The sequence below is a fragment of the Fundulus heteroclitus genome, chromosome 1 (assembly GCF_011125445.2).
Source record: "Fundulus heteroclitus isolate FHET01 chromosome 1, MU-UCD_Fhet_4.1, whole genome shotgun sequence".
Lineage (NCBI taxonomy): Eukaryota > Metazoa > Chordata > Actinopteri > Cyprinodontiformes > Fundulidae > Fundulus > Fundulus heteroclitus.
In genome coordinates this window covers 12,820,912-12,846,306 of record NC_046361.1, presented here as the reverse complement: position 1 = coordinate 12,846,306, position 25,395 = coordinate 12,820,912, and the positions used below count along the sequence as shown (strand labels likewise).

The following is a 25,395-nucleotide window of genomic DNA, read 5'->3' as shown; positions in this document are numbered from 1 at the left end:
GGAAAAGACAAAAATCAGATTTGACATTTTTGGCAAACAAAAACGATGCTTTTCTTTTTACCATTTTACGCATACCCCTGACACTAACCTTAATTTGCACCATAGAATATAGTTCCAGAACTGATCCACTGTATCTTATCAAGTCTAAAGTAAGCGCAGCCATCTTACCAGACCACTTTGTGACCACTTTGTTTCCCTTTGCTGAAGAGCTTTATAGAGATGCTGATTTCAGTTTCCAGCAGGACTTGACTTCTGCCCTCACTGCCAAAGGTATCAGTGCCTACTTTAATCATCATGGTATCACTGAGCTTGACTGGCCAGCAAACTGGCCTGACCTGAACCCCATAGAGAATCTATGAGGAAGACGAGAGACACCAGAGCTAACATTGCTGATTAAAGCAATCTGGGCCTCCATGCCACACAGCATTGATGAGTGTTTACTAACTCTGTATGATTTCAGTTACCTATTTTTGAACTGGATTACTTAAAACATTTTTTTAAAATAACATTCCATAGAGTCACTCGTAGAAGCTATTTTGATGCTTAAGGTATCCTGGCTTCTCTAGATCTGCATCACAAGAAAACTTGAAGAAACAACATCAAACATCAATGTTACTTTTTGATGTAATTCAATGCAGTGAACAAGCAGGATTTAACCAAAGGAAGACATCAACCCTATTATGAAAAACAAGAGAAAAACAAAAAAACTGGTTTAGGGAACCTCCAGGAAACTATAAGTGCTGGAGCTGCAACCTCTGTGAAAAAGCTGCGAAGAAGAATTGATTGCAGAATGTGAAAACATTTCCTGTACACCTATCTTTCACAAAGTGGATGTTTCACGTAAGGAGGTCTGGTACCTATCTCCAGCAGTCGGAGAGACCCGGCACGTCTTGGATAGGTCAGCAGTCCATCACAGGGCAAAACCAAAACTCCTAAAGGCAATTTAGAAAACCAGTAATGTTAGGTTGATTCATGATCCAGGAATCAACCTTTAACATTTTTTATCTTTTGCTTATTAGATTTAATTTTTGCATAGCATGGGCTGTTTTTATAGTTGCGTAAAGTCGGAACAGGTGGTGTATTTTGGGGGGTTATCTTTATTTTTACACGTACTGTACATCTTTCCCTTTGTAAATATGGGACGGAAAAATAGGAAAATCTTTTCATGACTTTTGAATGACTTAACTCAAATAATTTCAAACAATCAAAATCATAGGTGGTGCCAACATTTGACAATCTGAAGCGCTGATCATGTTTTAATAGCAACAATTTAAGGGGTTAAAACTTGGAGAATTCACAAATTTGTTTTTAGTTAATGACGAGGTTCACTATGCCAATCAAACTAAAAAATGGAAAATAACATGTTGACATCAAATATGTCCCTGCAGGGATGTTCAAGCCATGCAGGGGGTGCAATATATTTACAAATAAAAATTGATCAGCGTTGCTAATGTTTTGACATTGGAATGGAGAGAGAGCAGAAAATGAAAAGACCCACAAGACTAAAGTTATTTGTATTTTTCCATCTATAACCTACACCTATGATTTTGTTTTCTGGGAATAAAGTGTTGCAAGCTATCATTTCAACCATCCTGTTTGTTTAGAATCGGTCCAAATAAGGACAAGAAGGTTAGATGACGAGGAAAAGTCTGTACTTGTGTTTACTGCGACACAGAAGCTAGATCGTCCATCACAGAATTACACTAAACACAGGTTTGTATCTTCTCAAAAGCATTTTGACTCATCTTTAAAACCAGTTTTGACAATAGTTTCTATAACATCTAAACTCACACTGGAGAGAGAATTGGATTAAAAAAAAAGTTCACCCAGGACAGTTAAACAGTCATGTCGTTTATTTTAAAAGACGTGTGAGCATTGTGAACAGTCTAGCAATAAGTAGATGAACATTCAGAAATGTTATTATATTTTATACCCATCTTATATACAATAGCAAACCCTCAAATGCTGACAACCAATGACTTCCGTCAAAAGTACAATGATTTAAATACCTGAATTTAAGTTGAATTACAGCGCAGAGGGCATTGACGAATATCATTACAGGAATATTCCAACTGTCCTCCAGGATTGTTATAACCTAATAAAAACAAATCAATACAGAAATTTACAAGGAAGACTTAAAGATCCAATCCTTGGTGCTAACTTTCCTAAGACTACACTCTAATCTCTGCAGGCTTTGTATGACATTGCTGGGTTTCCCCTCATAGACAACTAAAATGCAGTCATGTGCTTTCCAAATGTTTAGAACTGGCATGTTTAATGGAGACAGTTGTTCCTGACACAAGTGTAAATTAACCACTCATTAAAAGTAGTCCCACCAATGAAAAACTCTCCCAACAAAGGTTTTAACTGGAGATCCCTAAAAGAAAGTAAGAAAGAAAAAAAAAGCAGACTTCTCTATTTTATATACTTTTGATCAGTTCTTATGCATCAACCCAGTAATTTAATTCTCATCTAAATGATTTTGTTTATTCATTCATAACATTCAACAGACTTGAACAGGTGTGTAACAAAGCTGGGAGGTATTTATGTGCTGTAGTTCAGCATGGATCGAAAGGATCAGAAGTAGTTCTTGATTGATAGGCTTCCACCCCGGTTTGCACATGAACTAAGACGTAATTAGATATAAATTAAACGAGACTGACAAGAGGAACACAAGTAGATGAACAAGACAGTAGTAGTCAGAAATCCAGGAGCCACGACAACACAGACATGTCTGGCATCCTTAACCTTCATATGTGTGAAAAGATCAACATTGGAGATGCACCGATTAGGAATGTTCTGGCCAATCCTGATTTCTGTGACCTGCCTGTTCCCATTTTGGCAGATTTAAATATTTTTTCCTTGGGACTAAAGAGCGTAAAAATGCAGCAGGTGCACTGATGCAGGCTAGATTTTATTAAAAAAACAGAACATTTTGGAACTACAAACTACTACCTGATTGTCTTTCAGAGTATATGATTTTAGTACTTCCTATTGGTTCATGTAATTCCTCAGTTTTGATATATTTAATAAATCAGAAACAAGCTGTATTTGGCCAGACCATCACTAATGAGTCAATCAGGCGAGAAACTGTCAGATTTAGATATGTAGCAGATTGGCTGGTGCATCTCCAACTAACTTACAGCTCAATACAGGCAAAAAATAATAATATACACATTCATCAGTAATAAGGCACAAACAACACTGTGACAAAACTAAATTGTACAATACATATCTTGTCACAAACAACTCCTAAGTTGTGCATTAAGGATAATAAATCAGAGGTTTTCTTCATCCTGATTGGTGCTTAACATTTTTTTGACGAGTGTCACCTGGTGTTTGAAAACTGCTGAATTTAATTTAATGTTTTTAAGAATGACATCTTCAGAACCACCAAACGTTTAGAATGGTGAGATCACCTTTACGTGTGTATGCTCTTAAAAAAGTAAAACTAAATCAAAAAAGCTCTGTAAAATCTTGTGACAGTAATTGGAGCTCATCTAAAACATACAGGAGTAAATTCTTTGCAGTATAAATCTTCATAGAAAAGCAACGTTTGATTGCTGACAACATTGAAACATCTCTAAAAGAGGCATACAGCTGAACATCAGCACGTCTGAACAGGTTATGGTATAAAACGTGCATTGACATTGCGTAACTGGTACATACATGCCAATACGTAGTTATATTTTATTAATACTGTACACAAGATAAATAAAAAATAAGTAAAATACAATAAAGTCATGATTTTTGTGGGTAAGTCAAGTGTCATAAATACAATGCTACTGTACATTGATTGAAAACCATTTCTTAATAACAGCAAGATTTAAACCAAAATTCATCATACACCCATTACCTGGCATCTGCTCTTCCAAGACATGGGTGAGACTGACTAGCATGACTTTTATTTTAGCCTATTTTGTATTTGCAGCATTTTGGAGAAGATCTAATCAAATCTTGCTCACCGTTTGAGCACAGCAACATGAGCACTTATAGGGATAGTTCAGGATTTTTGGGGTGAGGTTCTGTAATAAAAAAAGGTTTAAAGCTAACTGCTAGGAGGGGCGATCGGGACTACACCACATCTATAGCGTGTAGAACAACTCCAATGTCAAAAATGTCAAATGCAAATGTCAATTCAAAAACCTTTAAACCATCAACATGTTTGTGTCGATGGTTATTATAAGGGAAGCTGAGGATTTATTACACAGGAAACTAAGGTAGGTAGTGTCGTGCCACCTACGATCCTCCTGTATGAAACAAAAGGAACATGTAAAGCATTCCATGTCGGAGTAAACATAGAACAGAGAAGTTAGGCAGTGTAACACATTAATAGGGCCCCATGAAATCCATTTTATTTCCATTTTGATGTTTTCCAAATTCAAATTTTCCCTTTCATTTTTGATCCTACACACCATAAAATCAAAATGAAAGCCAAAAAAATGTCCATCTGCATGAACTCGATGCCAAATTTCTTACATTCTTAGACTGTGGACATAATTGGGGCCACACATCATTCTGAGAGCCACAAAGCGCCTATAAGCTGCACTGTGGAGAGCCCTGGTTTAAAGACTTTTTTAATTAGCATTTGCATAAACTTTTTTACATCTCATTTTTGAGATGGGAGTTGTTCTAAGTCCACTCTGGTCTTGCTCCCTGTGAGACAAACTGTTAGTTAGCTTACAGGAAAAACTAATTTGGGCTTTGGAAATGCCACGAGAGACAATACAGGTAATATATAAACTACTTATAACCTTTGAAAAAAAAAACAAAAACAAACCTCACCCTAAAAAAAAAAAAGAACTAACCCTTAAATGCACACTTCATTAAGGCGTCCCAGAACACATTAATCTCATAAAACTAAAGAAAGACTGGCCTTTACCTCTCAGTCCTCTGTCATAAATAACAGATTTTTTTCTTAGAAACAGTCCTAGAAGTCATAGAAGAAAAAAAGTCGAACAGGAACAGTGACCCTATTGATAAACCAGTAGGCAGGATGAATCTGGTTTTGTTATAAAAGCCGCAGTCCAATTGGGATTCAGCTCTTCGCTGACCTTTTCCTCCTCCCCAGTTACTTAATAAGGAGCGTCTGTCCTAACTCGGGATCTGAACAGTCGAAAGGATTATCAGTTATTAACTGAACATTTCCACATGGCCGTCTTAGTGTGCAAATCTGGCCACAATACATGCCACTGCCAAAGATGTGAAATCAGAGATTGTGCATTGTTAGGATAAACAGGAATGAAATCTCGTCAAAGTGGTGCAATTCATCCGATTTCGACCACTATTTAATAAAGACGGAATGAACGAGGAAAGGTATGCAAATGTACGGCAAAAAAGGAAATAGCCACACAATGTCCAAGAAAAGCTTCTCATTTAAGACACAAACGGTGCCTAATGCATGCTGTTTAGGATTCAGCGCATGCAGCGCTCAGCATTCACTGTGAGCCGATGATGCTTTAGTCTCTTATCGCAACACTCACACAAAAAGGGAATCCTCAGAGCAGCAAATGCACAACAAGCCCTGAGACCCTCTAGTCTGCCAGACAATCCAAAAAAATAACTAATGAGGATATTTATTTTTACTGAGTGATTTTGCTCAGTAAAAAAAAAATAAAATTAAGAAGAAACAGAAACAGAAAGCGCTGCCATGGTTACTGTCGGCTTCGCTGCTTGCTTTTTTTTCTCCCCCTCTTGCTGCAAATCCCTGCGCCGTCAAAGCAAACAACATGCAGTAATATCCACTCACGTAGTCTGACAGGTAGAGATTTTTTTTTTTTAAATTACATCGGGAGCTGAGGCCATTGTGCTGATGCTGTGCAGCAGGGGAGCCATTAGGAGCATGAATACAACTGGGGACTGCGCAGCCTTTGTGTGCTGCTGGGTCTGCAGCAGCCTAATCAGGAGGAGATTGTGTTTGAAGTGTGAGCGGTTCTGGTTGTGGGGTTAAGGGGTCTGATTTCCGCTGGGAATCAGGAATACATTAGGTTTCTATCTATAGCTGCACTCATGGTTATTCAGGATGGGGATAAATCTTCTCCAGCCTGTGAAAACATAGATGCGGATGGAATAACTTCAACTTTTGTGCCTTTTTTTTTCTGAGTGTGTGTTTCCTGTTGGCCACAGGATGTTCACCTGGACACTGTGTGGTGAGATCCGGCTGAGCCAAAAGCTCGCAGGTGTAGCAGTGGTGTATCTCTTGCAGAACAAAAAGAGAGCTTAAAGGCAAAACAACATCTCCACAATGTATCCTGCAGCCTGTTGCTGCTAAGATAGTTCCCTGTGTGTGACGGTGTGGGTGTTCGTGGACTCGATGTCTGAATCTATAACAGAGCAAAGGCGTATGTGACGGACAGAACAAAGAGCGCTCGTAACAATTTGAAGCCCCCCCCCCTCTCCACTTCCCCCTAAAAAAGAAGATGACGAAGATGAAAGAGGTAACAAAAACGCCAGACACAGCTCGCAGTGAAACGGGGCAAGATCGGAGGAGGGAGAAAGTTGCAAAGACGTACAGAAGCCAGGGATTCTTGTCATTCTATCACTTTTGCAGGGATCCCCCTGGTGACTGCACATGTGAAACAAAAGAACTGTTGCTGCAGATAAACATGACAGCCGGTCAGCGTGGATAGCACACAATGTTCCCCTACGCTTCCTGCACGAGTGTCTTTGAACTCTGCGTGATTCATTTAAGCTCGTTTTTAAAAAGTCAGACTGACAGAAAATGAAAATCCATCAAAAAAAGACACCCAGTAACTGGCTTGTTGGGAATACCAATAAATATCTAACTGTGATGCTGGAGTCACATTTTAAGCCCCTATTTTTAAAATGTTTTTGCCTTATGAGTGTGTCAAACCCAACAGGTAGCAATAGCTGCTAATTACAGTCTGCAGGACAATACGGCGCAGTGTGTGTCTGTTTAGCTTATAATCAAAGGCTACCAAAAATAAAAAGCCGTTGTGACATTACCTAGGTATTTAAAGCCGAGGTTGACTTCAGGGGAGACACACTGCTGTTTGAGAAAAAAAAACTGAGAGACGACTAATGCTTCGATCCGTCCTTCAAATGTCACTTTCAATAGTTAACTTTGTCTTAGAATAATTATTGTAATGATTTCTATTTAGCATTCAAACTCAGGATAAAAACGATATTTCCTCTCTTCTTTAAACACAATAATAGTTTTCTTTTTAACTTTTGAAAAAAAATCATTTTCAGTGCCTAGCAGGATATTCACATATATTTTCTTCTTATACCACGATACTCCTAAATAGAATCTAGCTCAACCAATTGCCTTTAGAGGTAAATAGAGTTCGCCCCTGTGTAATTTAATCTTAATGCACCTGTTCTGTGAGGCCTCATTGGTTAGAGAAGATTAGGGAACAAACATGAAGAACAAGGAACACAGCAGACAGGACAAGGATAAACCTGTAGAGAGGTTCAAAGCATATGTAGGTTATAAAACGTCCTATGTGTTTTATATTTCACAGAGCTCTGTTCAGGCCAGATATGTAAATAATATTGCAAAACTGCCAAGTGCCAACCTGTCAAGACACGGTCGTCCACCTATACTGTGAACAACAAGCCTTAAACATGGAGCCAGAGCTACAGTGTAATGGTTCACATCAAAGCACGTTCATGTGTTAGAGTGGCCCAGTCAAAGAAACGTGAATCCTACTGAGAATCTATGGGATGACTTGAACTGATGTTCACAGATGTTCACAGATGTCTGGCTGAACTCGAGTCATATCGCAAAGAACAATAGACAAACATGTTGGTCTTAAGATGTGCAAAGCTGGCAGCAGCTACAAAATACCTGCCCTAAAATTACGCAAAATGGGTTTCAACACAGTAATAACTCAGGGGGGGATAAATGCAAATAAGCTGTACACTTTTCAGGAACTTCACAATTATACACTATTTTGTGTTGCTCTATCATACAGAATCCCATAAAAATACACTAAAGTTTGTGGTCGTATTTTGACAAAATCCTGAAAAAGTTCAAGGGTTATGATTTATTTTGAGAGACACTGAAGGTTCCCCTGAGAGAACCGTGTTCCTCTCAGTTTGTTACTTCATTCCTGTTACAGCTTTCTGTCTAAAAATGAATTCTGTGTACACTAAACAGCTGCTACATGGACCTCTAACAGTGAAGTCAACCGAGGCCTTAAAGGGGTCAAAACATCTGACCCTTGGCCTCTACTAGGCCCCATCAGCAGGGAATGTCTCAGCAGCCTCACCTGCTTAATTTGCCTCCTCCTCCACAAACAGGCTGAGAACAGAAGCGATTGCACTCACAATTGATCGCCCTGTCATTAAATGCACTCGTATTTAAAACAGATAGCAGCGCTATACAAAATCTCTTCAAATCTAGACGTAAAAAAACTTATATGACTTTTTAATATTGCTTTCTTGCTGCTTATTAGACTGGATTTAAATGGACAGCACACATTTCCACTAGTGAACGTATTCCATCTGTCCTCAGGCCAAACAAAGGAAACCTGAAAGAAGTCGAGAGAGAAAGGATTTCTTTTTATAAATATAAAGAGAAAGTAAGTCGAGGAGGTCAAGAGGAGTAAGGATAGCATAAATGTTGGAATATTGGAGAAACAAGCTATTGTCAGTTTGAGATGATCAGACATGCTGTTCCTGACCTCTGATCTTTATACGCATCATGGATGAGGTGGAAAAGGAAATGCTGTTTCTTCAGATCAGTATTGTATTGTGTCACAATTGATAGTAGTATTCAAACAATCATGTCTAGAAGGGAAATGTCATTATTGCACTTAGAACCATAGCTTACTGTGATTTCAACTTCACTTGAGCAGCACAGGAGACCAGGAGATAACAATAATAATAGTAAAAAAAAAAAAACAGCACACCCATTTGATGGACCATATGAGGTGCATTCCTGACTTTCTACTGCTGTAGAATCAAAGACTGTGATGACAGCATCCACTTAAAGAAAAATGAAGTTAATAAACCCTTCATACAGAGAACAGCATGTCCATCAGTTTGCCCAGATGTGTTTTTTTTAAGGAAAGAACTGCTATGCCTCACAGGCTTCAGGAAAGTATGCAGGCTTGGTGGGATAAGGTTTAGAAGTCTCCTTGGAGCGCAGACTGAGTTGTTTTTTTTTCATTGAGAGATCTACAAGCCTTGCTGCTGCGGTGTCTTTGCCACGGGGAGTCGCTCTGTGATCCAGCTCGTCACTTCTTTCAGCACCGATTCGGCCACTTCAGGGAGGTCATGATGAAGAGCGTGGTATCCTCCTTCATAAATCTGGGAAAGAATTTTGTTACGTCAGAGAGATGATATGTACTTATTAAAAAAGCTAAAAACACAGCTACAAGTCAGAGCATTTTATATATATGTAAACCATCTTAAGAGCACTCAACACAGTCCGTCTTAAACTGAGGGCAGTCTGTAAAGAGTTAGTATGGGTTTTTGTGAGAAAATGAGAAGATCATAAACTTTACAGTGTATATGTGGACTGGTATCTGGATGCCATAGTGGATGCCCACTCTCACTTTCTGTCCTAGAAATTACAAAAACAGTGGAGCATGTTTTATGCTTTTTCCTGACACTGTTCCCATTAAAATTCAAATGCAGGCAGAAGAAATTAATGACTGTGAGAAGATGATAAACACTTTCAAAGGAAACACCAGCTGCAACTGTTTTATAAACACTGCTTCACAGCACATTTTAGATTTTCTATTGCTGGAAACTCAGAATTACTGAGTTTCAAGTAAAAAAAAAAAAGAAAATGCTCCCTGGAGCCGGAATCCAACTTGGACAAGGATAGGCTTGCTATGAACTTAATGATGAGGGACTTAGACCTGACAGGTGTCTGGAGGCTGGTAAATCCTAGAGAAAAGGAGTGTACCTTTTATTCTCATAATCATAAGGCACACTCCAGAATTTATTACATTTTAATTAGTAATACATTGGTAGAGAATGTCTCGGATTGTACAATAGGACCAATCGTGTTTTATTCAATTATTGGAGCTTAATGGTTATTTGGACCTTAACTTGGGCTTTACAGAGAGGATTGGCACAGTGTGGGAGGCATCCAAGGCCTACATCACAGGGAAGATTATTGCCTATGCCAGTAAGAAGGAAATTAAACATTACAAGGAATTCAGGTGATGGAGGCAGAAGTCAAGGAACTGGAAAATCAACTTTTAGATGGCTATAATGAGACAATGTTAAAACAGATATGTGGCTGGTTTTACTGTGGCTGCAAGATCTACCTCACCTTGCCTTCCTTTTCAACACTATTGTGTCAAATGTTTTTCTTTTACCTCTCAATAAAGGTTTGCCTACCTTTAGTTTTTTGTCTGAACTTGCAGTATTCTCGTACATCATCTTGGAGCCTCGGATATCACAGAGCTTGTCAGCGTCGCCATGGAGGAGCAGGAAGGGCCAGCTGATTGACGGGATCGCCCTTTCGATCCGTTCCGCCGCCCCCATCAGCTGCATGCCGAACGACACCCGTAACCTGCCATGGTAGTTCAGCTCATCCGAGTCGTACGCCTCAACCTGAAACCCGAACAGAAGAGTTATGGGAAGAGACGACAATGTTTCAGAGTTGACGTAACATTGTCTTTCAGCATTCTTCCATGCTTTGATATCAATCAATGTTTCAGAACAAAGAACATGTGTTAGTAAAAAAACAAACAAAAAAACCCCAAATAAAACAAAAGCCCATCATTGAATTTGAGATTCCAAAAACACAATATTGACACATAAACAAACACGTTTCTGTGAACACACCATGTAAACCAAGAGCACATGTTTCTGAATGCACAAGAGCAGCAGAGAAAACCCATTCTGACATGTTTTCTGTTTTTGTCACGCTGTTTTGGTAAAATCTTGTTTTCAAGACACAGGTATTTGGTTTGTGGTTCTTTGATGCTGATCATTTTCAGTCTGGTGCCTGTAAAGCAGCTCAGAGCAGGCTAGCCACTGGAGCAGATAGCCCGACTAGCTAAAATCAAATTGTTGGAATCCCTGTGTTTCTACCCAAAGAGCAAAACAACAAAAACGTATTATATTCTGTGAAATAACCACTTCAAAACTACTGCATCTTAGCTGATTCATCTGTAGTTTTTGCCATCAACATTACAATAAGTAAACGTGACAGCAGATATGTTACAATATTTCCACAGCGACTAGTTCTGTCTTCAGTAAATACCATGGAAGTAGATTTAAGGGGTTTACAGTGACAATCTCACCCAATGACACTGCCTTGTGTTGAATTACTGTTTTCCTCATTGTTATTGTGTTTTCTGAAAGATTGTTTTTTTTAGTTTGCTCTTGTCACCCAGGAAATAACAGTTTAACATATATTGTGTTTGTTATTGTTGTTTTGGTTGCTTATTTAAACTGTTAGTGTTTTTTCTAATGATGCTAAACTCATTAGAGTTATGGTATTTTGATGCTTTTTTCACACCAATCAGCTGAGAAAGCTTTAAAATGGATGCACATTTTAATTTGAACTCCATTTCATGCCTAAACTGCTGGTTACTTTTTCTGAGGTATGCGCAAAGTCTAAAATCTAAATTTGGGAAGAAAAAAAACCCAGGTAAGGATGGTTTATATTAGCTAAATCAGATTGTCCCTGCAAAAGAAAACATCTCAGGCTCTATTTCACTTCCTCCAGCTACATCTTAAGAGATAAAGGTGTCATTTCTGTAGTGGTTAGATCTTTCAGGTACCCCTTACGCTTAGGCACGCCCAGACGACACCCCATCCGATAATACCGATTAGTTTCATCTCTCTTCTTTGACATGGGATGTTTACAACAACCATATCAGCATAAAAGGGATACTATATGAGATTTTCCTAAACATTCAGTACCAACGTGTGGTACTGGATGTTTTTACACGGTCCATGCATGTATTCTGTGTCAAATACATTACTGATATGTTCTTCTTCTTCAGACTACCTGGCACTTCAGGAGCATAGCTTTCTACTAGAGATTTCCAGCAAAAAAAGGAATTTGGCTCCACCCCCATCTGTCTAGTAGAGAGAACTGATGTAGAAATTTTGACTTTTTCTTCTGTTCACATCAGGTCAAGTTTTCCATCTAAAATCATCCATGTGCTTCAGTCGGTTTTGCTTGAGAAATAGTAAGATATTGTCATTCTGACTCTTACTTTCTATACATTTACCAACTAAAATTAGAATTTATGTTTACCGTATTTCAAAATGTTTCTATTGTTTTTGATCTGGAACTCAAAAACCGCAAATCTGTATCCCTCATGTCTGTTATAGCCATCTTGTGTTGTACCTCGAAGAAAAAAAAACAATGTAGGAAGCAGGATAAGCAGGATGTTCAACCGCTCAAGTTGCAGCGAGGTGCACAGATGCGTGCTGAACGTGATTGCATGACTATATTTGGATTTCCTGTGGTTAAGCAACAGGTTTTGTCAGGCTACTTAAATGGGAAACAATCTAAATTAACCTTGTTTACGTTGCCAAACAGGTGTGGTCTTTATCCTGGGATTGTTCAAAAAGTACTTGACTTAACATGAACGTACACAATAGGACACATTGTCCCCATGAGACAGGGACACATTGTCCCCATGAGACAATGACACATTTGTGCTTGATAATTCGGTTACATCAACAACAGAGGCAACCGCCATCAGTCTCTCACCTGCTTCTTGTCCCGTGAGATCCACTTGGAATCGATGGATCCCAGAGGGAGGCTCGGCAGTATGTGGTTTAGGAGCTTCGCCACGAAAACCTTTGGGGGGGAAAAAAGCCAGCTGAGAATGTGTGTGTGTGTTTATTTTCACATTCTTGACACCTTCATCAGAGGAATCTCTTTCTGCCTGAACATTTTCACAGTTCCGTTCAGATACAAGTGTTTTCTAATTTTAGGTTGTCGCCACATTAAAGACACACATTTGTTCTTATCAAAACAAACATCTAGGAAAAACAAACCTTCTTTATCCTATTGAAGATTTTAATAAGTGTTTTGCCGATGTCTGGCTTTGAAAAGATGACGTATTCATAGCGAGAGATTGGCGAGTGACGACTGAAATCAGATCGTCATCAGCAGCATTCTTGGCAGCAGCAGAAAACAAAAGCAAAAAAAACACAAAAAAGGAAAGAAGTATAGCTCAGAGATTAACGAATAGACTGTAAGGCAGTACCTTAAAGGGCGTCGCCGAGTCTGGGTTCATCTGGACCATCGGTGCTATCAGGACCACTCCAGCAAAATCACCGGGTCTTTCACTGGCAGTGAGAATGGAGATAGCGCCACCCTAAGAAGGAGGAAAAATTATATAAAGTTTTAGTTTCACAAGACTTTCTTTTAGCCCGATTAGTTGTACATAACTACTGCATGTAACTTTTCCACCTTTCAGGCCTTGGTGCTACTAAAGTTTTTCTTCCACTATAATCAGAATCAGCTTTATTTGCCAGGTTTGTGTACACATACAAGGACTCTGACTCTGAAAAGGTTTATATAGCGCTGTGAAAAGTATTTGGCTCTTTATGAAATTCTTCTACTGTCACAGTTAATATTTCAAATCATCAAACACATTTAATCTGAGTAAATTCAATTCAATTCAATTCAATTTTAGGTATATAGCGCCAATTCATGAAACATGTCATCTCGAGGCACTTTACAAAGTCAGAATCAATCATACTATACAGATTGGTAAAAGATTTCCTATATAAGGGAACCAGTTGATTGCATCAAAGTCCCGAAGACAAAGGGTAGTTTTAAAAAGATGACCTCTTTTATTAAGGGAAATGAGGTATCTAAGAACCTGGCTTTATGTGAAATCATCATAAATTATTATAAATTAACTAACAGCAGTTTTGGTTCAGTTTCCCTTGCTGCACCTGGGCCTGATGACTACAATAACTCACTTAGACAGAATCTGTCTGACAACATGAAGTAAGCTAAAAGATCTTAAAAAGCAACACATCATTTCTTAATAAAAAAAAAACTCAAACATAGATGGGAAACAAAGTCAGTGGCATCCATCAGTCTGAAAAACAGTTACAGATCAATAGTTATGGCTTTGAGGCTCCAGTGAACCACAGTGACAGCCACTGTCCACACACAGTAAAGACACAGAATGGTGGTGAACCTTCACAGGAAGGGCCAGTCTACCAAAATTACTCCAAGAGCACGTCGACGATTCATTCAGGAGAACACAAAAGAACCCAGTTCAATGTCTACTTGACCAACTAAAGGTCAGAACATAATAGCTGTAAAACCAACACAGTGTTATTCGCAATTTTTTTTGTAGCGTCCCACGGCCTCGGTAACCGGACTCGCAACTGCATGTAACTGATGTGACAATGTGGACAACATTGATTTCTAATTATTTGGGTTCCTTGTGGCGACACCACCGTATCTGCACCGTATTCAGTGTGAGCCCGGGGTTATGCAGCCGAACAAGACATAAACCAAATTATCACAAATGTTGGGTGGCAATTGCTGCTGCCAGGGGCGTCACAACCCATAATTTGGCTTAGTGGGCTATCGCCTCTTCACATAGAGCCAGGCTGGTTTGAATAGCCCTTAATAAACAGAATTATCATTTAAAAACTGGAGTTTGTACTTACTGAGATTATCTATGTCTGATATTAAAATTATATTATTATATTAAAACTGATTTGTTTGTAACATTTACCGGTAAAAAAAAGCATTAACAAAGGAAATCTATAACGTGGAAAATGCTTTCTTATGGCACTGATTTGCAACATTCAGATCCAAAAACATAATACATGCCAAATGAAACTGATCAAATTGCTTCAGCGCTTTCAAGCCAGCTGGTTAGTCCACAAATGCTTAGGTGAAGGAAGTCAATTTGCATCTGAGATCTATGGTAAGTAATTCATGGGAGGCCTCTACTGACTTGGGGGCCCTAAGAAGCGGCTCCGTTTGTTTGTTGCCTTGGGCTGGCTCTGGCTGCTGAACTCCATGCAAGGGACCAAAAGATTTCCTCCTTCTCATTTCACTCAGTGCCCCTTTTTATTTTGCTGCAACTCACACAACATCATTATTTGAGTAAAATGCTGTCAGGACATAAATTATAATTCACGGTTAAGTTTAGGTGCCACTTGTTACATGATTATGATGAGAAAACTTTTGATGGTTTTCAATTACATTCTTCATTCCTGATTTGGAGTGACACGTAGCAGCCTAGCAGGAACAAGTTAAAATGTGGCGTTTCCTACTGTGGTTTATATTGACACTATTATGTTGTGAAAATGGAGACAATTTTTTGTTTTTAGCCAGAAGTAAGAAAATGTCAATTTTATGATGTTTTGCAATGTTCCATTCTGCACTGATGTTGGACCAAGGTGAAGCTTTAAGAAGCTAATTTACATTTAACATCACTCATCAAACTGTTATGACATAAAGCTCTGAAAGAGGGGAATTAAACTCCTACATTTTCCCTAATAAGACAGGATCTGAAAAAAGTTTATGACTCATTATCATGTTGAAACTTGAAAACAGATTTCATGGGCTTAACTGGTAAAAATGTTTAAGTTCTAGTATGAGGGACCTAAACTAAAGAAGTGGATTTGTTGTGTAGTTACATGAGTGTTTACAAGTGCAACAACTAGTAAAAGATGGATAAATGTTCTCATTTAGTCAGTAATTGACCAAGAATATCTATAATATGAAGGAAAACGGCTGCATAATATGCTCATAACAGCTTATGTTGTACAACCATGCTATACTGGTGAGTTATGATATTGAAAGTGCTGAAGGTTCATTCTCTCCTACTGGTAAACCCAAGCAAGTGACAGCAGCAAGTGTATATTTTTAAATTATTGATGTGTAAATTGATCCCATCAGGCTGTCTTAGAGGAAAACATGCAGAAATGTAGTTAAAACCAATCTGAAATGAGGGCAGACACTGAAAACATGGGGGGAAAAAGGAAAGGGCAAATGATGTAGGTGTGTAGTTAAGAGATAAGGTTCATTTTGTTGATCCAGTTGTCTGTAATACATGATCCCTCTCTCTCTCTCTCTCTCTCTCTCTCTTGTGACAGCAGTGGGAAGGTCACAGCAGAGAAGGGTGAGAGGCTCTGATGCACGAAGCGGTGGGGAAAATACCAGGAGGTCAAGACCAACGTAAAACAATCTTTCTTTTGTTTTTTTGGGGCGTGAGTTTCCACCCGCCTTCTCTGTTGCAACCGATGCACACACACTGGGAGAGACACATGAATGAGACGCCCTGAGGGCAGAACACGCACGGCTTGACTGCAGCTAACATGAGCACAAGGCCTAACTTTGACAGCCATGCAGATACTCCCTGTTTCTTATTTAAACCCTGTGATGTAGTTAGGCCGATGATAATTAGCAGCTATGTGACCACCATGGCTAAAATCAATGATCCATGGGTGACGTAGGTACAGATACACACAAGCACCCAGCGTGGATAAATCTGTCTTCCTCTCTCTCTATCTCTCTCTGGTTTTAGAAACTAATTGGCTTCACATTTGTTTATCTGAGCGCTCTTTGTCACTTGTGAGGAATATTGATCAGCTTGGGGCCAATGGCATGTCCACTTCATGAAAAGAAGCACTGCAGGAAGACAAACACTTCCCACAAGAAAACGAAGATATGTCCGCTTGCAAACTCACACACTGAGTTTGGAAAAGAGAGGCTTGCTTTGTGCGTCTTTTGTTTCCCGTTATATCGCCCCGTATCCCTCCTCACACCGACAGGAAAACTTCCATATGTGTGAAAACCAGAACCATTTGCACAATGCCTGAATTATCGCTCGGCCTCATGCTGAAAATGTGTTTGGTTTATGTAACACCCAACATATGTGAGTCTTCTAATATATTTTAAAGAAAAAAAGTTGTATTGTGTCCATGTGTAGATGGAGACAGCAACCGAAGAAAGGTGGAGACAGTTACGGTTTTTCAGGCTCTGATTACTGCCCGCCTTCCTCTGAACGTTGGGTTGAAGGATGAATGCTGGTATTGTTCCACTGCTCCCTGACATTGCATCAACCTAAACTTAAAACAGAACAAAAAAACCTGCTTGATGAGCTAATAGACAATCCACACATTTTACAGCTATTTTACTCACATTGCAGGATATAAACGCTGCAAATGAGCTGAAAAGCGCTCAACAAGTCATGCTCTTTTTTAAAACACTTATACTTGATTGATTTATGTGACAACTTAACTTAATAACTTGAAGTGGAATCAGACAGAAATTGATCTGCAGTCACTTGGCACATAAGAATCCATTAAACCCATATTGAAAATGGCCAAATTTACACAATTGTGTTTTAATAAAAAAAAAAAAACCTTAGGTAAAAGTTAGAAAACAGAAATAGGCAAGAATTTTTTTTAAAGATTTTTTTTGCTACTGTTGCCTTGCAGCAAGAAGGTTCCGTGTTTAAATCCCTGTATCGGCTCTTTCTGCATGGACATTGAATGTTTTTCCATGTATGCCTTGGTTCTCTTTGGGTTCTCTATCCAAAAACTTGACTGTTGGGAAAATTGTTTACTCTAAAGTCCCCTTAGTTATGCCCATGTAACCAATCTCTGTGTTGCCCTGGGACTGACAGGCGGCCAGTCCAGGGTGTGTCCGGCATCTTGCCCAATGACAGCTGGACATAGGCACCAGCACCCTACGCCAAGGGATGAATAGATGGATGGATGGATGGATGCATGGATGGATGAAAAAAGATAAAGCACTGAAATGCTCAAAATAAAACAACACATTTCTAGAATGAATTAATAGAAATTAAACTGTTGCAAATAAAAACAAAAAAGGAATGCAATATTCTGATAGCTGGAATGCCAGAAAAAGACAACCAAATAATAGATAAATACAAATGTTAAATAACAGAAGAAATAAGTGTTGTAAAAGCAGGATTTTTTCTCTGATTTTAACACCATTCTTAGCTAATTTCATTCTGTAGAGTTTCCTCTTCAAATAACATATTTTATGTATAATAGCAATAAATAAGAAAGAAACATAGAGGTGCATTAAAAAATACAGTAAGCAAGTCGGCAAGTCAGATTGCTGCTGGGCACGGGAGATGCTGAACGTGTGATGCATACAGAGGAAAAAGATGAGCAAACAAACACTAAACAGTGATAAGGCGTTACATAAATAGCTGGCACTTGGGAAGTAGGACAAATGAGCCATGGCCAGAATTTCTGCTGGAGAGGAAAAAAAGTTTAGATGGAGGGAGAAGAAGAAGATCGGACTGCAAACACATGCTGGAACATTCCTATGAGCTCATACAAACCAGCTGAAATTCCTTAGTGCCAGTTTAGACGGGGAACATGCAGAGACTGGTGTGTGGGGCTGTTTATGAGCATAAACACTATAGTGACAAGTTCACAGTGATGACATTATGAAGGATATGCATCTGCAATCCAAAGCCCTCCAGGGGTTGAATACATAACAGACGACAAGTGTATTAATATTAATAATAATAGGATAAAAAAAACTGCTAAAATGCAAAATAGATCTCCTTAACCTCCCTTCCTCTGGTAAAGGATCAAACAAGGAGTGAGAAATCTTTCTGGATTAATTCACCATCGATTTCTATTGCCAGGGTCTAATGTCAAAAAATATAATCCTGATGGAATACATAATGTGTTTTTCTCCATGTTTGATATAAAAGGTAAGTGCTTCTTACATTGTGTCTGGATCCTGTAATCACCAATATAATCTCAGCACACACACACCGGAATCTACAGAATGCTCATTGTCTTGTAGTTTTTACGTCATTCAAGGCCCTTTTAAAACAGATTCATGTGCACACAGTGGAGCTGAGGAACAGGCTAATGGAAACAGGATGCATCGCTACAACACTGGGAAGCTAGAGAGTGAGGCCTGTGAAAACACACAGACACAAGACCGTGCATGGGCTTGGTTTCCGTAACTCTGCATGTCTGGGCTTTCGTTGCTTTAAAAGAAAATAAAACAAAGGGATGGGAATGAAAATACAGTGAGATGAAGGAGGACTGTTTTTAACGGAAGCAGAAACTGAAAGACACAAGTTGGTGGATTTATTGGCAGATATTCCAAGATACCCGTCAGATGTGAAAGACGGTTTTCATTACAGCCCCAGTTTTACCCACAGACTATAAAAGCCAAACTAATCCAGGCTCATTAATCAAGGGATGTTTACAGCTTCTAAAAGCTCATTTTACAACCAAGGGAAAGAAGAAGAGGCGGAGGAGGAGGACAATTTTGACTTTTAAACTTGGGGGTTGCAAAATCAGCTAAACAAATGAGCAATGAGAATTGAAATGACATTGATTAAAAATTCTCCACAATTTCAAGCAGCCTTGAAAGCAGTACAGTGTCATCTCCATGGAAAATCCCATTACTGTGCATCACTAATAGGGCAAATTGCCCATGAGGAGTCCTGAGCTCCTATCACCTCAGCTGACACCTTGATGATGCAGCTGCTCACCCTACATCTAAAACTGAGTCCAGCCACCTTCAGATGAAAGCTCATTTGGAAAGTAGACGGACCGATAAACCGAGAGCCTTGCTTCATGGCTCAGCTCTACCTGCACCACAACCTGACCAGAGGGGCACCTACATTAGGATGCTCCAATCATCCCATCAAGCTCCAAATCCATCCTACCATCATTCATGAACTATGGCTACGTTCACACTGCAGGTCTTAATGCTCAATTCCATTTTTTTTGTGAAATCGGATTTTTTTGCGTGTCCGTTCACATTTCCAAATATATGCGACTTGTATGTGATCTCCTGTGTGAACTAAACCGAAGTATCCCACAATGGGCACTCGAGGACCCGATGACATCACCTGTAGCAAGTGTCCTAAGTGTTTGCAGAAGTAAACATGGATTATAATGCTGGCGCTCATTTTGCGCTCATTAATTTATTTTCTAACCGGAGCTTTCCCTCTATTGACTGCTCTTCTCATTGTAGTCCGCTATGGGTGTCATCTTTCTTTCTTCCCGCTTCTGCATAGCAGGACGCAGAATAGTGACGTTTGTCAAGTATCAATGATGTGTAGGTCGGATAAATGCGACCCGGCCGTACAGACACAGGTCACATTTGAAAAGATCAGATACGTATCGGATTCAGGACCACATATCCAAGTGGCCTGGGTCGCATTTGAAAAAATCAGATCTGTGCTGTTCAGACTGTCATAAAAAGATCAGATACAGGTCGCATATGGGCAAAAAAATCGGAATTGGGTCACTTCAGGCTGCAGTGTGAACGTAGCCTAACATACCTGAAGAGGCAGAGACTGAATGCCACCCGTGAGTGAAAAGTCGACTTCTTGTCTGGTGAAGTACCATGGTCCTTAGATTTTCTTAAAATGTACCTTTATAGGTTGAAAAATTAAGGGTCAATTTTAAGGAATTTCTCTACAATAGGCTTTTTTTTTAGATAGCCATTTGTTATGAGCAGAGATCTGATTTTTGGAAAACTTTGCTTTTAAAGAGTGCTTTAAATGGGGTTTGTTTGTTTTGATGGCTCAAAACAAACAAACCCCATTCTTATTTATGTTATCTAATAAATAAGAATTGGGTTTCCAAGCAAAAAATCTACTAAAAGGATGGTGCTAGTAAAGGCTCATTTAGACAGAGATCTCGTTTCACATATTCTTGGAAATGAAAAGGGATATGCAAAAGGAAAATACCGTCATAAATAACTAGGCCAGCTGTAAAGCTAAGCTCTTAGAGTCTTTGTTTACTTCTTCAAACAATCTAGGTCTAATTTCCCCATAAAGATCATTAAAGCTGAAACAAAACCTTTCTCTGTGTTGATTATCACATGCTTACTGATTTGCCGCTCTAGAAAATCTCCTCATTGAAACAGTTCTGCAATTGATCTGCAGTTCTTCTCCATGCTCGCCGATCAATCTTTCATAAGACATATATGCAGTGAACATATCATGAGCTGGAAATGTTCCTGGCTTATGCATGGGTATGCAGCATTACTATTTCTCTCTCTATCCATCCCTGTAACCCATAAAAGATGACACAAAGCACGACACTATGTCAAACACTGGCAAAGTACAAGTAGAGACAGCGAGTAGCTTGTTAATCCAACAGAGACGAGTTCAATGAGATCCAACTTGACTCAGCCCACAAACACTGACAGTAATCATCCATTATGTAACTCATCTCTAATGTTCTTGTTCTGTTTGTTTGTGCTCCGAGTTAGTGGGTCACAGAGCGCAACAATGAGAGGCTGTGCTGTTTTGATGCAGCTCTGTGAAGCACTCTGAACCCATCACTTGAAAATTATTTAGCGGCTGCCCTTGAGGCTTTTTCTATCTCAGGGTTATTTAATTATCCTCCTTCATCTTTCTCAAAGCTACCCCAAAAACTTTCTTGTCTCTCTTTACTGAAATTTACACCAGTCTTCATCACCTGTCTCATTACACAAATTTCACCACTGCGGGACAATAAAGGAAATTCTTATTCTTCTTGTTCAGTCCTACACGGATTTAAGAAAACAGAGTAAGCAGAAAACATTTTGACTGTTTTTCAAATTTTGATGCTAACGTTGCGTAAAGCTAACGATTAGCTAACATTTAATTGGCTTAATGAGATACAAACCGTCAACAGTGCTTTGATCACAGTTTATTGTTCACTACATTCCACACAGGTGCAGTCATATTACATACTGAACTCAGGGTTCCTCATTAGGCTTGGACTTTCACAGTCAGGGGTGTTGTTGTTGTTTTTGCAACCGAGAACATGACAATACCAAATTCCAAGAACAAAGAGAAGGCACCATTAACTCCAGAGATTTTCGGTTTCCACTGCAGAGATGTTTTAGCGATTAATGATGTGGCAACAAGCAGGTTTTCTTAAAAAACTTGCAATATTTCCAGTTCTGGTTAAGCACTAGAAGCACTTTAGTGGAAAATGATTCTAAGAAGTTTTAAAAGCAGATGCATACCTTTCATAGAAGCCATTGTTGTTTAGGTTAGCCTGACTGGAAGACGTGCCTAAGAGACAAACTGATGCTAATGAAGATACTAATACCACTAAAATTACTAACTGACCTTCACGCTGCAATGCAAGTTGATGCAGTTTGACAGAGCTAGGGTAGCTGCTTCCCTGCTGCTATCCACCACTTCATATTGAACAGTCTTGTGCAGGAAGTAACTGTAGTTACTCTATAGCAGCCATATCAAATGTAAAGTTACTTTTTCTAACATAACACAGATGATTTTCATGTAAAAGATTTCACAGTACATTAAAGTCTGAAACCTCCGTGTAAACTGAAAGTAATGGTAAACTATAACAGGTAGTGAGAGGATCGGTAAATTAACGCTGTGGTGGATGTGCAAACAGCTTCTCCTTTCCGTCCACAAGCACCACCCCAATGACATTTAGCAGGTCACTCCACCTGCAACTTTCTGTGTTAGGGGATTCCTGTTAACCAGAAGCAGCTGCAGACTGTGTGAAAAGTGTGGCACTGTGCAAAAGGTAAAAGTGCAGCTTACTGGAAAAAAGATAAAGCTAACAAACCTTCCCTGAACTGCTGGCATTAGCTCATTACACACAAACAATACACGTGGCACTCAACTCGAGCCAAGACAAATAAAAAAGGAGCTTAAAGTGAGAAATGAATTGGCACAGAGATGGCCTTCTTTAAAAGAGTTGCGGTTCTGGCAGGATTGTGGTTTGAATATGAAACTAGCTCAGGTCTTTTACGAGCTAATTCACATTTTTGAATTCTGAGAAGCATAACAGCATGTGGTTTGGCTTCACAGAAAGATTGTATTATAAGGACCCATTTGAATGTCTAAGAAACCGTAGAGTTCACAACATCAGATGGAATTAACGTTCAAATAGACCTGAAAACAAAATCTGGGATTGTGATTTAACACCAAACACAAAAGTAACAGGTCCTGGAAAGTGTCCTACCATGGAGTGTCCCACAATAAAGACTGGAAGTTCAGGGTGGCGGGACTTCATGAGGTCAATATGCTGCAGGGAATCCCTGATGTAAACCTGAAAGTCTCTGATGTTCATCCTCTCTCCTTCACTCTGTCCGTGACCAACTGTGAGAAAGAAAGATATCAGCAGAAGAAGACAGAGGAGTTGACATGCATGAAATACTCTAATAAATCTAGAAATCAGACTCAAAGCTTTGATCTGTGCATCTTTAAATCTGTGCACTCTCTAAGATGATGTTGAAACAATGTTGACTGCTAGTAGATGGAGCGTTTGCATAAGGAAGAAACCTTCAATCTGTGCAGTGTGTGAATGAAAGAGACAAAAGGTCCATTATATAGAAAGAAACACCCATGAGAGAGTGTAAAAAAAGGAGATCTCAATAGATGAACTCGGTTAGGAGCTCCCTAAGGCGATGTGTGTTTCCGTGCATCTGTGTTTGCAGAGAAATGGATGAAACATGGTGTCTGCAGGGACTTGTTCCAGTTCAGTCTTTTTCATTTAACAATGCCATATTTCCAAAGGTGTTACTGAACATGTGTTAAGAGTCTTTCACTTCCCTTTAATGATATGCCAGCAGCTCATTTAGGTTTAATTTTTACTTTTCAATCTTCCACTTCCTTTTTGATCCACTTTGGGAGAGTATGTCTAGAGAGTAAGCTATAAGTTCATCTTTAGAAGGTAGGACTTGTGCAGAGTCACATGATGTCCCACTACAACCAAACTCTTTATGGTCTATTGGATTTTAGTGTCCACAGTAAGAGTAACACTGACTGAACTTAAGCAACATTACACAACTACCTGACACGTAACAGGTCACTTTCTTCCTGTTTTGGAAAGCCTTATTTCCTATTTTAAAGTAACACCTAATGAGAATTTTAGAAGGGAAGAGAAAAGATTGTTTCTCAGCAAATTACAGAAACCAAGCTTGTCAATAAATTATAGGCTGTGAGATTGTATTTCATAGGATGATGTGCCAAAGACAGTAGACGGTTTATTCAAAGGGGGGAAATTACACGGCCTCTCGAAGGAGTTACAATGATCACATCCAATTTGTAACACATCAGAGTTTATAACAGTGTTTTTAGGTAAACTAATCTGGCTCAGGAAACGTATGTTAACATCTGTGTGAGGTATACTGTCAAATGTGTGTTTATTTCCGTATACAGTAGGTAACTGTGAACAATAATGGGTAAAACTATAATGCCACAAACAAACAAGAATGACCCACAAAAAGTTTCTCTGGAAAAACATTTGAGTCTTATTTGGAAATTTTCATTTCAGACTAGTTTCATTTATACAGTATGTTTGAAGTCTAAGAATAGTACACGAGTGACAGAGAACATTGAAAGTAAAAAATAAAATAAAAGTACTGAATAAGGAACAACTACCATTACTTGAAGAAATAAAAGTGAGGATAGAAACTGCAAGTTGTTTGAACAAAAGACTCATGACGACAACGTAATAACTGTGGCTTTAGATAAACCAATGAATTGTCATGGTTCTGCTTTTCTTTGAAGCCTTGGGCTGATTTGTGATTGGTCACATAAAGACAGATTGAAATGCTATATGTGACATGGTCCCACAAGTCATTTTATTAGTTGCGCCTGTTCAACCGCTTATCAACACAAATAGTGAATGAGCATCTAGGCATGTAGACGTGGTGGAGGTGACACCACAGGAACTGGATTTAAGTGGCATGGCTGTTAGCGTCAGACGGGCTGCTCTGAGTATTTCAGAAACTACTGATCTGCTGGGAAATCCACGCTCGACTACCTCTGGGATCTACAAACGGTCCAAAATGGAGAAACTATCCAGTGAGCGGCTATTGTGTGCAGGAGAATGGATGATAGAAAGGAAACAATAGCTTAAATCTTGTGCCCATCTCTAAAAACATGTTTGTGTACACGTGTAACTGAAGTTAAATTTCACACAGGATCGGCAATATTGAACAATAACAGACTGGAAAAATGTTTCCTGTTTTTAGCGAGTTTTTATTTCAGCAGCAAAATTCAGATGTTAGGGCTAGAAATGAGCAAAAACAACATGAAAGCATGGATCCATCATGTCTAGTGGTGAAAGGATAAAAGGGATATTTTAACTTGCCGACCATGTGCTTGTCTTTATGACCACATTGTGTGTATCTTCTGATGACTACTTCCAGTAGGATAAATAACCATTTCACAAACATGGATACTTGAACATAACAATGAGTCCATTGCTCTGCATTGGCCTCTACAGTCACCAAATCTCAGTCCGGTAAAGCATCTATAGGATGTGCTGGAGCAGATTTGTCATGCTCTGAGTAATGTTTCTGACTTCTTCAGGAATCTGGAACCGAAGAATTAAGACGTTTTTAAAGGCGAATACCATTAAGGCGTGCCTAATCAGGTGCCTGATAAATATATAGCCAACCTCTGACATAATAGTATAGAACCCAAATAAATAACCTAAAGTCTAAAACCCAGAAAACAACAG

The 25,395-nt window shown here is 39.0% G+C and overlaps 1 protein-coding gene across 3 annotated transcripts in view; it reads right to left on the bottom strand.

Moving 5' to 3' along the window:
* Positions 1 to 1,838: 1,838 nt before the first annotated feature.
* mgll (monoglyceride lipase) overlaps positions 1,839 to 25,395 on the bottom strand; it is a 38,608-nt gene continuing 15,051 nt past the window's right edge. For all 3 annotated transcript variants that reach the window (XM_036135257.1, XM_036135261.1, XM_012866791.3), the window contains 5 exons: positions 22,888 to 23,024; positions 13,161 to 13,271; positions 12,659 to 12,748; positions 10,321 to 10,536; positions 1,839 to 9,276 (listed from right to left, as the gene is read on the bottom strand). In XM_036135257.1, the coding sequence (XP_035991150.1) occupies positions 9,145 to 9,276; positions 10,321 to 10,536; positions 12,659 to 12,748; positions 13,161 to 13,271; positions 22,888 to 23,024 (686 nt within the window). In that variant the 3' untranslated portion in view covers positions 1,839 to 9,144. The remainder of the gene's footprint in view (positions 9,277 to 10,320; positions 10,537 to 12,658; positions 12,749 to 13,160; positions 13,272 to 22,887; positions 23,025 to 25,395) is intronic.